General features: G+C 37.9%; 2 protein-coding genes across 5 annotated transcripts; one reads left to right on the plus strand and one right to left on the minus strand.

Moving 5' to 3' along the window:
• Positions 1-2,074: 2,074 nt before the first annotated feature.
• ABHD13 (abhydrolase domain containing 13) lies at positions 2,075-11,604 on the minus strand. 2 transcript variants are annotated; one of them, XM_003203218.4, is made up of 3 exons: positions 11,481-11,604; positions 9,976-10,011; positions 2,075-6,311 (listed from the first exon to the last, which is right to left on the minus strand). In XM_003203218.4, exon 3 carries the CDS (start codon positions 6,274-6,276, stop codon positions 5,263-5,265), a length of 1,014 nt encoding a protein of 337 aa, XP_003203266.1. In that variant the 5' UTR covers positions 6,277-6,311; positions 9,976-10,011; positions 11,481-11,604; the 3' UTR covers positions 2,075-5,262. The 2 variants fall into 2 exon arrangements, with proteins under 2 accessions (XP_003203266.1, XP_010726897.1); XM_010728595.3 differs by lacking the exon at positions 9,976-10,011 and having other exon boundaries at positions 11,481-11,601.
• Positions 11,605-11,748: 144 nt separating this feature from the next.
• On the plus strand, positions 11,749-16,120 carry LIG4 (DNA ligase 4). Of its 3 annotated transcripts, none has more exons than XM_003203219.4 (2): positions 11,749-11,831; positions 12,089-16,120. In XM_003203219.4, exon 2 carries the CDS (start codon positions 12,106-12,108, stop codon positions 14,842-14,844), a length of 2,739 nt encoding a protein of 912 aa, XP_003203267.1. In that variant the 5' UTR covers positions 11,749-11,831; positions 12,089-12,105; the 3' UTR covers positions 14,845-16,120. The 3 variants fall into 3 exon arrangements, with proteins under 3 accessions (XP_003203267.1, XP_010726898.1, XP_010726899.1); XM_010728596.3 differs by lacking the exon at positions 11,749-11,831 and adding an exon at positions 11,838-12,006; XM_010728597.3 differs by lacking the exon at positions 11,749-11,831 and adding an exon at positions 11,838-11,983.
• The last annotated feature ends 344 nt before the right edge of the window (positions 16,121-16,464 follow it).

Below are 16,464 nucleotides of genomic sequence, written 5' to 3' on the forward strand. Positions count from 1 at the left end.
TTTTCAGCACACTTCCAGAAAATACTCAGTTTATTTTTGTCTACTTACAGAAAGAGAACTCAATAAAAGGCCTAAAACTAAGACCTTGAAAAGGGTCCAGCAAAGGATTTAATGCTCAGGCACATTCATGAACTTACGAGCCAGTGGTTCAGTATTTTCCCAAGCTGTTACCTGTGTATGGTCTTGGCAAGTCCACTGCCTTTGGTTTAAGCTTAATTTCTGGCCCTTCAGTTCTGATGTACATAGGCCTTTATGAACTTTTAGTATGATTTAAGCAGTCCTTGCAAATTCTGAGGAATTCAAATCCTGTCCTATTGTCGATACGATAAAAGGGCCTACACACATCTACTAATCAAATCAACATAGTTCGCTTACAAACAAGTAACTTCATGAGGCATTCCAGGATGCAGTTTTTTATGCTTTTCATAACCCACCTGCTTGAATTTTCAAATAAGAAAAATCAAGTGCAAGATTCGTGTTCTTCAGAATAGCACCGCTCAAGCAGTTTAGCAACAGTTCACAAGGCATCAAACTGCTTTTCACTTGAGAAGGGTCTTATTCACATGAAGTAGCCAAATCTGAGCTACAGTAGATCCTGAGAAATTAGTAATTGCTTCACTCTGAGTACTCCATGTTAACTACATGTGTTAACTATAAGCCTGATAATGGACCATTAACAGATTTAAAATTGATGTTTAAAATTTTAACAGTAATGAGTGGTAAAATTAATCAGAAACACAATGAAAAATATTTCCTAGGCAACACATGTTCAGACCAACTCTCAGTTCTGCAGATAAAAAAGAAGCCCTGAAAGGCAAAAGGTGACAGAAAGCCATGGAGGGCTACAATCAGTTTTATTTACTTACTAATGCTTTGTGAAAGCAAGAATGTGACAAAGTTTAGAGATAGACAAATTTATCTTCCCTCCCTAGATGTAATAACTTTCCACAAATGTCACCTCTAACAAACATAGATGTCTGTTTCATGTGTTCTGGTTTGTTATATTGGCAACTGAAAATGATACCCTGACCAGGCATACAAAATCACCCTGCACTCATACTGAAGACAGGTGACAAACTAGAACAAGACATCAACAGCACTTTTAATGTATCAATTTATTGCATATGTCAGTACATAAAAATAGAAAAGTGGTTTTTGTAAAATTAATTTTATTGTAAAAACCAGACTAGAATGAGAATGTAAAACTTTGCCACAATTAGCACATATACAATAACATTTATGCTTTGTCTACAAACTTAAGAATACTTTAATAAGACATTTTTCCATTAACTATACACTAAAGAAAAATCAAACAAAGGAGCTTGAATCATTTATTCAACGACTATTCTTGAATTCAAAACATGAGTGTTGTTTAGAACTTGAATATGCTTTCTCTATTTACACTTCTGCAGGATTCTACTCTAAATTATACAAACAGGATGGCATTGTAGGTTATTCTCAGTGGGATACACCAGGCTGATCCCACCAGTGCAGGAGGCACTGCTTTTGTATTTGGCAGATGTATCCTTAGGAAAATCACTTGCTATTAACAAAATAAAAATATACTTTTCAATAATTAAATTATGGAATACAAATGGAGGTACGTCTGCATCTTTTTGCTAATAGGAGACCATACCTTGGTATTCAGCCTTGTATACTTCACTAGGAACATTCAAGGTGACACAAATGATTAGCTAAGAGATGCTGATATGCATATTCTATATAAATAGTTAAGCCATTTGCCCTTCATCTGAGAGATTGTCCATAGCCTACCAAATGCATTTGTGCTATATTTCTAATTTTACCTGAGAAATGGACATGAGGGCAGTTTTATCACTTTACCTTTTTCTTTTATTCCCATCTCAAACCATAGCTTATCTCTGCATTTCACAGTTCAGAAGCAAATACCAGGAATGTAAACTTGGATCAGCAGGAAGCCTCAAGTATTTCCACTAATTAATACCACACACACAAGATCTTGTGCTAGACGATTCCTTACATGGACTCTACAGCTACAGCTGTTCAGCTCCATCACTCCACCATTCCTCCTCCACCCCTGGACTTATTTTTTTCCTTTTTTTTTTTTAAACAAAGTTCTTCTTATAAAAGGGACAATTCCTTTAATGAACATATTCAGTGTGAAAGGCTTTCTTACAAATCTGTGAAAATAAATCAACTTCCTCTTCTCAAATGAAACATATATATACATACAACAATCACTTGGAAAACATCTATACACAAATGGAGAACTGGTATGGGAAAACATATAATGGAATTAAGTGCAATAATGCAATAGTATCTTAAGAATTTTTGGCAATTTGAAATTATTACTATGATTCTTGCAATGTACTGCCTGAAAATGGCTTTCCACAGCAGACGACCATGAGTTGCCATCATGCAGACCACAAAACAAAGCAAGTGCTGTCTTGTCAAGCTACAAGTTTCTTCTTTCTTTTCCCTCAGATCATATTTACAGCATTTGAATATTTGATAGCTACTTTCTTCCTGTCTTCTTTCAGTGGTTTTCATAGCCAATGCAATGAAAAACAGAAAGATAATAGGCATTCATCTACACGTGGATGTGTCCAATGTATTAAGCCCATTTTTGCTTCTTCCTTATATGGAAGGTGGAAGAAAATAATATTAAGTATGCATAAACGATGACTGCATCTTCTCGGTATTTGTAAAACCAGGTATCTTTATGTCCTGCAGACACTATGGTGAAAAGATATGGCCTGATAATAAAAAGAAAGGTTTAAATACAGTGCACTATGAACAACTCCTCTTTACCATAATCCAAGGCCACACATTTGACGTTGACTTAACTGTGGGCCCAAACAAGAATACTTCGTTTGCATGGAAATGCCACGTAATCCAGAAGGCGTGAAGGGTACTGTAAGTGTTTTGGGTTGATGTTTTTGCCTGCCTATTTGATCTGTGCAAAGTGGAGTAGAATCTTCCATTACTTAGAAAATTCACATATAATGAAAAATACAATAGTGTTTAATGGCAAGCTATGGCAGCTTTTGAAACAACTATTTATCTGCATTTAGTCTTCAAGTAATTTTTTTTTCTTTTGGCTTTCCCACTTATTTTCAGAAAAAGTAGTACACATCCACTTATTTTTCTTTCTCCCTTATCCTTCCACCTTAATTCAAAAGTATTCAAAAGAAATAACTGAAGCAATATATCATGGGTGACAGAAGAACCAGCACTGTTTTTTAAAACATCACAAAAAGAGAATGCTCCTCAGTCCTCCCAAATCAAATGGCACCAAAATCTTTTCTCTAAAAATCTCTGAAAAAAAAATGACCATTGCACATTTGAAGAGATGGTTTGTCAAGTTCTAAGCTATACTTTGTCTACAATGATTTTAAATCTTCAGGTTCAAAAGTGTCTACACCTTTTTCAACCATTTCTGAACAGATCTTAGTAATAGAATGACAAAATATACTTACCAGAGTTAGAAGCAATTTCTGGTATGTATGCTTGTTTAAAAAAGAAAAAAAATTAGAAAAGATAATATTGTTTATAATAAAATAAGTATCATTATCTTTAATCTTGACAACATGCATGTCCACATAATAACCAATTCCATGTAAAAAATTGGAGGCATAACTACTGAAGCACTAGTTCAGGAAAGCAGTTTTATTCAACAAAAGAACTTATGCTCAAGCTTAAAATATTGTGATGCTTTTCTGAATCACAGCATCACAGTGAAAAAAATAATTTATTTAAAAATTTCAACCTGAAGGGAAATTGTACAGGTTTGGTGGAAGATTTTTCCACAGCTCTTCCCATAAAAATTTCTTGAAGAGGCAAACTCTTAGCTGCAGCAGATAAGCAAATCAATCTGTAGAATAATTTACACAACACACCCCATTAAACTGAAGTAATACCATACAACTTTGGAAAGATTACTTGGATAAAGCCAAAACCCAACATCCAGTCAGAATCAGGCTCATTCAGAGCATTGCTGGCTCTGATATGATGAGATACGATCCTAAAAAATTTCAGTATAACTAAAGAAAACTCAGTTCTACTGCCAATGCATAGGCTACTTTCACACCATGGGACAGAAGTGTAAAAAAAAAATAAAAATTTGTTTTACAAGCAAGAGAGTATTAATGTTCTCCAACTAATCTTATACTTGTTAATGTGGTGCTCATTTTTGTTACTCTTACTGTAATGTCAGTCTGTGTTACTCCCCAGCTGTAATCATTGGTATTTATTTAGATTTATTTATACCTCCAAAAGAAACAAAGGGCACGGACACTTAAAACCAAACACAAATAGATAACTTGTGTGATGCTCCCTTCCATCATAGTGACCACTCTGCCTTAGGAAATCCTACCTCAGGTATATGGGCTGACAACATCAACAGTTTGCCTGTAAGTTAGCGATGAGAGACTTAGCTGGACAAGACCTTTAAAAGTCAAATCATGCTGTTCTCTTTTTGAGTGTTACCTTTATCTTTTACGAAGAAATTGCCCGGGCAAAATCCATCAGCCATCATGTTCAGCTGCTTACAACTTGATAATAAAAAATGGGCCATACTATAATACAAACAGTAAATTGAAAACAGGGAAAATGTCTTTTCCTCTTCAATTGTAGTTTGAAATATATATATATATATATATATATATATATATACTACACACACATATATATATATACGTGTATATATATATACACGTATGCATAACTGTTTTAAAAAAAATAATGAAGGATAGTATACCTGTAAGTATACAGTATCATTAATATTCTTGTACATTATTTAACATTAAAAGACTTCCCACCTTGCATAATATAAAATTTCAAGGAATAAAACTATCTCATGCATGGCACAATTTAAATAAACTCTAGGAGAAACAACAAATCATTGAGCTAACCATGACTGTCCATAAAGCTCACACACACAGCAGTGAAGCCTCCCATTGTTCTAAACTAATGTGTTCTGTACTATTCTTGTAGCGATTATTTTTTTTTTCCTTTTAATAGCAACTGTTGTACATATCAAACAAATGGAATATTTGGAGATATCAAAAAAGTATGAGAAAGACATAAAATGGTTCATTTACAATGCTGCAAATGTAAAAGTTATCCGGAACATCTTAATAAAGCATCAGACCTTTCAAAGTTTAATTTCACTCTTCAGGCAAGTACAGACATGACATACATTTAAAAATGGGCATTTCTTTTACCACTTCTCACAAACCAAGACACAGTGCAGGTTTACCCTACACCAAAGAAGAATATCAGTTATATTATTGTTACATTAGATGATGTTTTTGCCATTTCTTCAGAGGAATGACTCTTTATTACTTCTTTGATGAACTGTTCGAGTGCAGTGAAATATCCCTGGCACTGCCAAGTGTCATTATGAGTTCCATCAGGAAAAATTGCCAATCTCTTAGTCCGAGCTGGGGATAATTCATAAAGTTGCTTCATCATAACTGGTGGAATTAACTGGTCAGACAACCCAGAGATGAAGAGCGAAGGCATTCTGCACTGAGAGATTTTTCTGTAGGACAGAAACTTATTTTTGTAGCACCATAAAGGAAGGTATCTCATTGGAAAGAAAGAAAACAAAGTGCTGGCCATATGTGGGATGCTAAGAAAGGTGTTCTCAACCATGATGGCAGAAATCCTATGGGAATTTTCAGATGCTAAATGAATAGCTACTGCTCCCCCTAAGGAACGGCCAAAGAGAAAAATTTTTGTTTTATCAAGATCAGACCGAGTCATTACATAGTCTAACACAGCCTCAGAATCTATGTACAAGCCTTCTTCACTTGCTTCTCCTTCACTTTTTCCATACCCTCTATAATCAACTAGGATTAAGTTTACTTTCAGGTTTACTAGCATTAACAAAGCATTTGGCAACCTGTGGCCAATGTTGCCTGCATTCCCATGAAAGTAAATGATGGTTGGAGAATATGCTGCATTGTCCCCCGTGTATCTCAGCAGAATAAGATTGAGAAGAACTCCATCTTTGGTTTTGATGAAGATATTTTCATGTGGTATACCAGTAGGCATAGGAACATAAAGGCGTGATGAAGAGGGTTGTTCAGGAAAGTAAAGCAGCATATCCTGGAATTTATATAATATACCTGCTATTGACACAAATATTAGTAAGAGTAGTATGATGCCTCCATACAAGTGGAAAGTTACTATCAAAGGTAAAAGAGAAATACGGCAGAGACCCCAAGACCAGGAAGCCAAAGCTAGTAGCCATCTTTCAACAAAGGTCCAAAGCATCCGTGACTTTTCCATTGTAGTAGTCAGTGATCTTCTACTCCACGTAAATCCTGTAAAAAATCCAAAAAGAAATATAAATATAAGAGAAAAAAGGAATTGCTTTAATCTTCTGAAAGTATGAATGCTTTGTTGTACATTATTACACAAAAGCATAAACATTATACTTGATGGGAAAACTCCTTCCAATTTTTGGAAAACGTTCAGATCTGAGTAATAAGTAGAAAAGCAAACATAAGCAAAAGGCTTTAAAATAATCCTAAATCCCAATTACAGTATTTCAACAGGCAATATCTAACAGTAGCACTAAAGATTAATTTACTGGAACCTCAACCTGCATTTTCCCTCATTCATCCCTGTTGTCCATGGCAGAAAACATACACATCTGTTTGTCAAAGGTTCTCGTAAGTAATTCTAGAATCCAGGGAACACAAACAAAAATAGCTCTTCTTTCTACACTGCTACTGATTAAGTAATGTTAAGAGGAACATTCAGTAAGCCTATGTACTTCACTCTGCAACCAGTCAAGGCTAACAGCGCACATGTAGGGACAGCCATTGTTTAAGTGTTGTATTGCACAACCTTGATCAACTGTGATTACAGAATACACATCAACCTACCAGAAGAAAGAAACTCCATTACAGCAAGATACCACATTGTGCTTACATCTGTAATGCACATTTTGCTATTTTTTTTCTTAGTTCTGATCTATAATGATAGTTGTATGCTCTCAGGTCTGTAAGCCATACTGAATGTGTATGATGACAGTCATGCCATTTAGCTACAAGACCACTGAGAACAATAGCTACCTATGTTATGCTACCCTGATCGATGAAAAGCACAACTGTTGGTAAGTTCAAAAAGAAAAGAGGCATCATAAACATACAACGCAGAAGATGAAAGTGATGTCCTAAAATAAAGGATTAAATTCTGTGGATCAGGCTAAAAAATGGTCACCTCTATAAGCCAGTCTTTGCACTCCCCAGATGAGCATGCAAAAAGTCCAGGAAAAACTGCCATCTTTTATGCAAATGATTACAAGTAAATCAGAAATAAATGTTACACCTTAAGATTTGCACATTCACCAAGTGCAATGTGAAGAACCTTTTACACACTCTATCTACTCCAAACATGCAGAAGCGGTGAAAAAAGAAATAGCCTAGAGAACAACTATTCCAACTCAATTTTCTTATATTATTTATGAATTCATATTCAGTATCCACATTCAAGTATGCACAAATGTTGCCTGAAAACTTAAGTTTTGCAATCAATTTAGGACAAAGGATATTAGATATTTCCATTTCTAACAGAACTTTCTTTTGTCGTAAGTGAGCTCAGAAAACATGGGTTAGATGAATGGACAGCAAGGTGGATTAAGAACTGGTTGACTGGAGCTCAGTGTTGTGATCAGTGGTACTGAGTCTGGCTAGAGGCCTGTAGCTAGTGGTGCCCCCCAGGGATCTGTTGCATTCAACTTATTCATCAAGGCACATGAAGGGAGAGAGCACACCCTCAGCAAGTTTGCTGATACCAAATTGGGTGAAGAGGCAGATACATCACAGAACTGCACTGCCATTCAGAGAGACCTGAATTAGATGGAAAGTTGAGGGGAGAAGATCATCATGAAATTCAACAAGGGCAAAAGCAGGATCCTATATATTGGGAGGAAGAACCCATGTACTGGTACAGGCTGGAGGCTGACCTAGTGGAATGCAGCTCTGCAGAGAAGGACCTGGGAGTCCTGGTGGACAGCAGGCTGATCATGAGCTAGCAGTGTGTCTTTGTGGTCAAGGCCAATGAGATCCTGGGGTTCATTAGAAAGAGCGTTGCCAGCAGGCTGAGGGACGTTCTGGTGAGAGCCAGAACCCTGGTGAGGCCACAACTGGAGTAGTGTGTGCAATTCTGGGCTCCCCAGTAAAGGCATGGAGCCCCAGCAAGTCCAGAAGAGGGCTACAAAGCTGATTAAAGGGCTGGAGTATCTCTCCTATGAGGAAAGAATGAGTGAACAACGCCTGTTTTTGCCCAGAGAAGACTGAGAGGGGATCTTATTAATGTGTACAAATACCTTAAGAGAGAGTATCAACAGGATGAGTTTAGGGTGTTTCCCATGGTGCCTGACAACATGACAAGAGGCAATGGACTCAAACTGAAACACAGAAAGTTCCAACTGCACATGAGGAAAAGCTTATTTACTTTGAAAGAGACAGAGCATTGGAATGGGCTGCCCACAGAGTTTATGGCATCTCCTATTCTGAGATATTAAAAACCTGCCTGGATGTGATCTCCTGGACAATGTGTTCTAGGTGACCCTGCTTGGTGCACTGGAGATAAACTAGATGATCCCAAATGGTCCTTTGCAACTTTGACCATTCTGCGGTTCTGTAAGTGGACAAACATTTCCTACATTGAATTAGAAGACCAAGATTAGTAGCACTGGTAACAACACAATAAAAACACTCCTCCTACACACCTCCTATCCAATTTTGCTTCCTTATGAAAGAAAACAGAGCCCAAAAAAGCTCTCTCTACAAGACATGCATAAAAGAGGAATAAAAATGACTAATAAAAAAGGTCAAAAATGGTACGTAAGACAATAAGATGCTTTGTAGATGGCTATTCCATATACACTAAGGATTGATATTAGGAAATAGGTAAGTTATAAAACCAGCTGTGAGTACATTAGCTTCATTTCTGCATAGCTTCCTATTTTCATTTCAGTAAAATAATACTACCAAGGTGCTAAACTACTGAAATACTGCTGCTATACTTTGCTACTGGAGTAGAAAATATAACGTGTCCAACAACTAAAACTCAACGTAATTTTGTATTACCAAAGTGCTATTACACTTCATCCAACAAAACAACTATTACATTATTAAAATATATATGTGAAACAACAGGATTTCATAAATCAAGCCTTGCTACCAGAAACCAAATTCTTCAGACTATATAAACAAAGCCCTATTGCTCTTTTCCTAGTCATGATTATGATTAGAATTTTATCATCTATTTGATTCAAATTTCCTCCTGTCTTTCTGATAAAGCTATATAAGAAAAGACAGCTTTTGTGAAAGCTTTTTTGATTATACTGGTAATCAAGCAGAAAACAGACTTATAATACTAAGTTCTTCTGTGTTAAAGGTTTCTGCTGTAGAACAGAAGCATGGCACAAGTCAACATTAAAAACTATCTGAAATTAAGACATAGCCAGAAGGCTGCTGTGCCTCAAACAATGCATCTTGTTTAAAGACCATTAAAGATCAGTTTGGTTTACAAAGTTACAAATTGTACTGCATCTCAAAACAGAAGTGAAATTTGGCAGCCCTGAGTTGCAGTCTTATCTACCTGTCTTCACTGCTGAATCTATGGTCCAGGAATTGTTGCCACTGACAGACTTTTGTGTTTCATCAGATAAGCTACATGTTTCATACTTAAGTAACCACCCAGAACGTAAATAATCATAATAATAAAAACCATGAAAAAAAAATTGTCTTCACAAGCAAAATGTTTAAATGGTATTCTGCTGTGCTCTAAAGCATATTAATATCATTATCAACTAAGTCCATAAAAACTTCTGAACAATTATTCACCCATTTTGAACAGCAGATGAAACTATTTTTGTATTTGCCACAGACTTAATCATATTTTTTGTCTTTCCCTATGTTTTTACTACTGAAAAAGCTATCTTACACACTAATCATATTATAAAACATTTACCTTTGTATGTGACGATTTTCCGTGCTTGATCTCTGCCTGAAAGACAATTTCATTTGGGAACTTTGAGTAAAATTGCTTTTTGCGTTACACACGATCAATGTTTTTAATTGATTATTTGAAATAAGCTTCAGGAGTGCTGACAGCCAGTACTCTTAGAAGTTATGCACCTGACTCACTGATGAAGCCAAGCATACCATACTCAAGCTTTTGCACGAAAGAACTGATAAAGTTGAAAACATAATTTTATAATGTAGTTTGAGAACCACTCTGAAATGTCTTGGACTACATACATTATATATAGCATAAAGCATGTATAGCATATAATAATAAAGTCATAGTAGATCTACAGTGCCTCCAAAACTTAATCTTTAGTCAGAATATGAACACAAAGTTAGAGTTAAGAACAGGAACATATCTGATCTCTTTAAAGAGCTTCAAAAATGTTAAATTTTAATAATCACTGCAGCACTTAGGATTTCTTCATGGCTTTGAAAAAGAGCCTTTTTTTCAGAAAACAGAGAGAAATCTGAAGATAACTGTCCTGTCCTACTGTAATTTCTTCCTCTACATTCCACCTCCTCCAGACAAGTTTTACACAAGTTTAACATTTACTCACACTCCTTCCAAAGGCTTCCCTAAGTAGAAATATTGAGTCCTCAACTATCAAAATACAGATCCAGAGAAAGAACTAGTCCGGAAAAAAAAGACCTACAAGAAGTTTAATAGCAATGGGAAAACTGCACACTCTCAGTTCTAAAAATCTTACTGATTAACTCTCTCAGAAACAAAGCAGCTACTCCTACCTGAGCCAAAAGTACAGTGTGCACAATGCAGTGTCAGACACTTAAGGGCTGTTTTCTGGAGCCAGAAAGCCTCATTTCCTACTAGAGCACACTTCCATAGCTCTGCATGAAGCTGTGCATGCTCATGATTGAAAATGTCATTTTCTTAATCTCCATTATGCTCGTCACTCATGCACAACTGACAAATCCTCATGACTCTTACAAGTATATCCCAAGTTATGATGGCACTGTGTTAAGAAAACAAGAGCAACAGCAAAAATGACGGCTGTTACAATCTTAGAGCCTTGGCATTCTAGTGAGTACGGACTCTTAAAACGTACTAGTTCCATTTTTACAGCCTGCTCCGTCTTTTCCATTTATTCCCGTGACACACTAAGGAGAAAGAAGTCTTCATCTCTTGCCCTGCCTTCTTCAAACACCCCCGCGCGTAGGGGCTGCGTCACATAGAAACTAATGAGGCCCGGAGGGTGAGGGGGGGAAACACGTCGCAGCCTCCGTTATCCCGGCCGGGAGGAAGGCACACGAAAGAGCTTCTCAGAGCCGCTGGCACAGACGCCCGCGTTCGGCCAAGCGGAGCCGCGTTCACCCACAGAACAGCCGCCGGCTCCCAGCGCACCCGCGGCCTCCCGCGGCAGAGACCCAGATGACCCCGCCTCCCGCGCCAACTTCCCAGCGGGGCAGACAGGAAGGAATCAGACCCACCCGCCTCATCGTCCCGCGGTGACCGCCGCCGGCGGAGCCTCAGCCGAGCACGGGCCCAAAGCGCAACTTCTACTCCGTTCCTCCCAAGCCAGGAAGGCAACGGCCGTAACTCCCGCTTCCGGGTCAGGCAATGTATACTTCCGCTTCCGGGTCACGCCGCAGCCGCCGCTTCTCTTTCCGTTTTCTTCTTTTTTTTCAGGCCCTGCCGGGCCGTTGCGGTTTCCCCGCAGCAGCGCTCTTTGCGCAGGCGCAGCGCGGTGGCACTACCGCCCTGCTCCGCCCCTTCCGGAGTAGGGGAGGGGCGGAAGGCTGAGAACAGCGGTTCCGGGCTTTGCGCTTCCCTGATTCTGTGTAAGTCTGTTTGGGGCCGGCGGCTTGCGGCGGTTCCTTTCCGTCTCACCCAGTCTTCTGCTACTCCTCCTCTGCTCTGGAAAGGGGCGGGCGGGCCTCGTTGATACTGTGGTAACGGTGTGATGGTGGCAGTGGGCCTGCCCACAGCAAGGGTGTGTACTGAGGGGCACATCCTGTATGTATTTTATTTTCTTTTGAGATGGAATAATATGCTGGCATCTCCTTCCTTTACAAACGTGTGTATTTTTCTGGTTTAGTGAAAAAACCTACCTGGATGGCTTCTGCACCCGCCTCACAGCTTTCTCCTAAAAGAACAGTGGCCTCACATGTGCCTTTTGCAGACCTGTGTTCCACCCTGGAGCGAATACAGAAGTGTAAATCCCGTCCGGAGAAAACTAAGTACTTCAAGGATTTCTTGGATTCCTGGAGGAAATTCCACAGTGCTCTCCATCAAAAAGAGAAAGATGTCACCGATTCTTTCTATCCTGCTATGCGACTTATTCTTCCACAGCTGGAAAGGGAAAGGATGGCGTATGGAATTAAGGAAACCATGCTTGCAAAGCTTTACATTGAGCTGCTTAACCTACCAAAAGATGGAAAGGATGCTGTGAAGCTTTTAAATTACAGAACGCCCACTGGTTCACGAGGAGATGCCGGAGACTTTGCAATGATTGCATACTTTGTGTTAAAACCCCGAAGCCCTAAGCGAGGCAGGTTGACTGTAGAGCAGGTCAATGAACTGCTGGATGCCATTGCAAACAACAATGCTGCAAAAAACAAGGGACTGGTAAAGAAAAGCCTTCTTCAATTAATTACCCAAAGCACAGCACTCGAGCAAAAGTGGCTTATCCGGATGATTATAAAGGATCTAAAACTTGGTGTTAGTCAACAAACGATATTTTCAATTTTTCATCCTGATGCTGCTGAATTACACAATGTCACAACAGATTTGGAAAAAGTTTGTAGGCAGCTGCACGATCCCTCTGTCTCACTTAGCGATGTTTCTATCATGTTATTTTCTGCCTTTAAACCAATGCTCGCTGCTATTGCTGACGTCCAGCAAATTGAGAAGCAGATGAATAACCAGGTATTCTACATAGAAACTAAACTGGATGGTGAACGTATGCAGATGCACAAAGATGGTGATGTGTATAAATATTTTTCCAGAAACGGGTTTGACTATACTCAGCAGTTTGGTGCTTCCCCTCTTGATGGCTCATTAACACCGTTTATTCATAATGTATTTAAAAATGACATACAAAATTGCATTCTTGATGGTGAAATGATGGCTTACAATCCTGAAACACAAACCTTTATGCAAAAAGGAAACAAATTTGACATCAAAAGAATGGTAGAGGACTCTGATCTGCAGACCTGCTTCTGTGTGTTTGATGTATTAATGATAAATGATCAGAAGTTGGGTCATGAATCCCTGAGCAAAAGATACAAGATCTTAAATAATGTATTTACCCCAGTAACAGGCAGGATACATGTTGTACATAAAAAAAGTGCCAGGACAAGAAAAGAAGTAATTGATGCTTTAAATGAAGCAATAGATAACAGAGAGGAAGGGATTATGATAAAAGATCCCATGTCCACCTACAAGCCTGACAAACGTGGGGAAGGCTGGTTAAAAATCAAGCCGGAATATGTCAACGGGCTGATGGATGAGCTAGATCTTCTTATTGTTGGTGGGTACTGGGGAAAAGGCTCACGTGGTGGAATGATGTCTCATTTTCTGTGTGCTATTGCAGAAACTCCAGCTCCAAATGAAAAACCTACTGCTTTCCACTCTATTTGTCGTGTTGGCTCTGGCTACACTATGAAGGAGTTATATGATCTGGGTTTGAAACTGGCTAAACATTGGAAGCCTTACAATAGGAAGGACCCTCCTTGTAACATTTTGTGTGGCACTGAAAAACCTGAAATGTACATTGAGCCTTGCAACTCTGTCATAGTTCAGATCAAGGCAGCTGAGATTGTTGACAGTGATATGTACAAAACTGACTGTACTTTGAGATTCCCCAGAATTGAAAAAATAAGAGAGGACAAAGAATGGTATGAATGCATGACTTTGGACATGCTAGAACATCTTAGAAGCAGAGCAGAAGGGAAGCTGGCATCCAAGCACCTATATATTGATGAATATGATGAGCCACAAGAGAAGAAAAGGAGAACTGTACCAAAGGTGAAGAAGGTAATTGGAATAGCTGAGCAATTTAAAGCTCCCGATCTTTCTAATGTCAACAAAGTTTCCAGTGTGTTTGAGGATGTAGAATTTTGTGTTATGACAGGAACAGGAAGATACTCCAAGTCTGAACTGGAAAGCAAAATAGCTGAATGTGGTGGCAGTGTGGTACAGAACCCTGGACCTGACACTTACTGTGTCATTGTAGGAGCTGAGAATGTCAGAGTTAAAAACATCATTGCTTCCAACAAATATGATGTGGTTAAAGCAGAGTGGCTTCTTCAGTGTTTTCAGTCCAAAATGCTGGTACCTTGGCAGCCAGCCTTTATGATTCACATGTCTCCTGACACAAAAGAACATTTTGCTCGTGAGTATGATTGCTATGGAGACAGCTACACAGCAGATACAGATGTTGCACAACTCAAGGAAGTGTTCTCAAGAGTGAAGGATAATAAGAGGATGCCTTTGGACTTGATTGCTGAGTTAGAAGAACGATACTCATGGAACAGCTGTCAACTGTGTATATTCAGAGGAAACACTATTTATGTGGACTATTATGCTACTATTAACAAGCCCAGTACCAAAATCCATGGCACAAGACTATCAGTTAGAGCTTTGGAGCTCCGTTTTTATGGTGCAAAAGTAGTTCCTCTTCTTGAGGAAGGTGTGTCCCATGTTGTTATAGGAGAAGATCATTCCCGGGTAAAAGAGGTGAAAGCTCTCAGGAGAATGTTTGGGAAAAAATTTAAAATTGTATCTGAGCTGTGGGTAACAGTGTCAATTAAGGAAGGAGCCCCAAAGAATGAAAATCAGTTCTTAATTTAAAGTGGTTTTTAACCTTAGATTAAAAGTTTTGGTCACAAATTGAACTGGATATTATGAGCTTGTCTTAAATTTTCTTTGTGTTTTAAACCTGTGGCTGAAGAATAACACTATTTCTGGAATTGAAGGAAGACTTGTAGCTATACTGTCATGGAAGCAAGAGGATGCAAAGCTATGCTGGTGAGAGAGAAAAAGCCACAAGATAAGTAATGTAAGCCTTTTACTTCAACGACAGTTCTCAGAAGAGATCTAATCTTTTAGATAAGAGAATTCCTTGCTATTAGCAATGCTTGCCTCTGTTGTTCAAGATGGAGACAATAACTATCTCATGGAAATTTTACTATTTATTTATCAATTGATGATGAGATTCATATTTTTTTTAAAAAAGAATACGATATATGTATGGTATGGTGCATACTTGAGTAATTTATATGCTTTCTTTGTGCTGTTTTACTTTGTTTACATTGGTTTTAGTATTAAGCTCCGTGCAACCTGAGTAGCACTTTGATTTTAGGATATTGCATTGATCCAATGTTTCTTTCTATAAACATTGTAAAATAGAACTCAAACTTCATATTGAGGTGCTAATAAATTAATACTTACCTATATCTATAAACTACAAATTAATTACTTAACTGTAATGATATCTTTTTCCATTACAGTTCAAGTTAAACCGTCAACCATGACGTAACCAGGCTTGTACACATTATCTTTCAAAAAAGTTTCATGTGCTTTTTCAGTAATGTGCAATGAATTTCCAGATATTTACTTGAATGTATATTTTTAAAATAAAGTATGTTTTAAGTCTGCCTGCTTATTTATTTATTTGTTTTTAAGTGAGAAATAACTCTTGAAAAATATGAATTACTAGTAATGTTTTTCTTTTTCTTTCAAAGCTATGCAAGGCTGCGGAATCTAAATCTAATAATTTCTCACCAAGCTTCATAGTCTTCTACTAACTCCCACAGCGTATTAACAGCAGGTTTCTTTTTCACAAAAACAAATTTAAAAGTATCCTGTGGGTTCAGTATGCTGGTTTAGTTCATGTCTCATTTTGTGTTTTGCCTCAGTTGTAATTAGGGCTAGAAATTAGTTTAGAAATTAGTTGTTATGCATGCATATTTATATGTAGCATGATAGTTAGCATACTAGATAATGTCAAATAATTTAGTTGGTGTATTTTCTTCTTTCAGTTACTTTTTTGCAAGTTTACATTAAAATGTTTAACAAGAAATTTTGTACTTCATATATCAGTGTAATAAAGGAATTGTTAATTGGTCTTCAGGGATCTTCTGTGGACACTTTGGTGGCTGGAATGTATTGCTCTGTGGGTAAAGTGTATACATCTAGAATATAGGCTGTGGGAGGACACAACAGAATCATTTCTCGTGGCAGAATAGAAACTACTGTAAAAAGTCAAGAAAGTTTGAAGAATTTTGTGGATCTGCTTAGTTTTAAGAAAATTCTGAGAAACAATTGAAGGCTGGAAATGATTCAGGAAGTAGGAGTGTTTGTTCCAGGCTCTAAAGCTTTTCATAAGAAGTCAAATTAAGGAGGTATGCAGAGGATTTCTGGCATGATGTCTAAGGAAGACTGAATATAAGGCAAGATCTGTAGGTAGTG

Source organism: Meleagris gallopavo, chromosome 1 (genome assembly GCF_000146605.3).
Source record: "Meleagris gallopavo isolate NT-WF06-2002-E0010 breed Aviagen turkey brand Nicholas breeding stock chromosome 1, Turkey_5.1, whole genome shotgun sequence".
Lineage (NCBI taxonomy): Eukaryota > Metazoa > Chordata > Aves > Galliformes > Phasianidae > Meleagris > Meleagris gallopavo.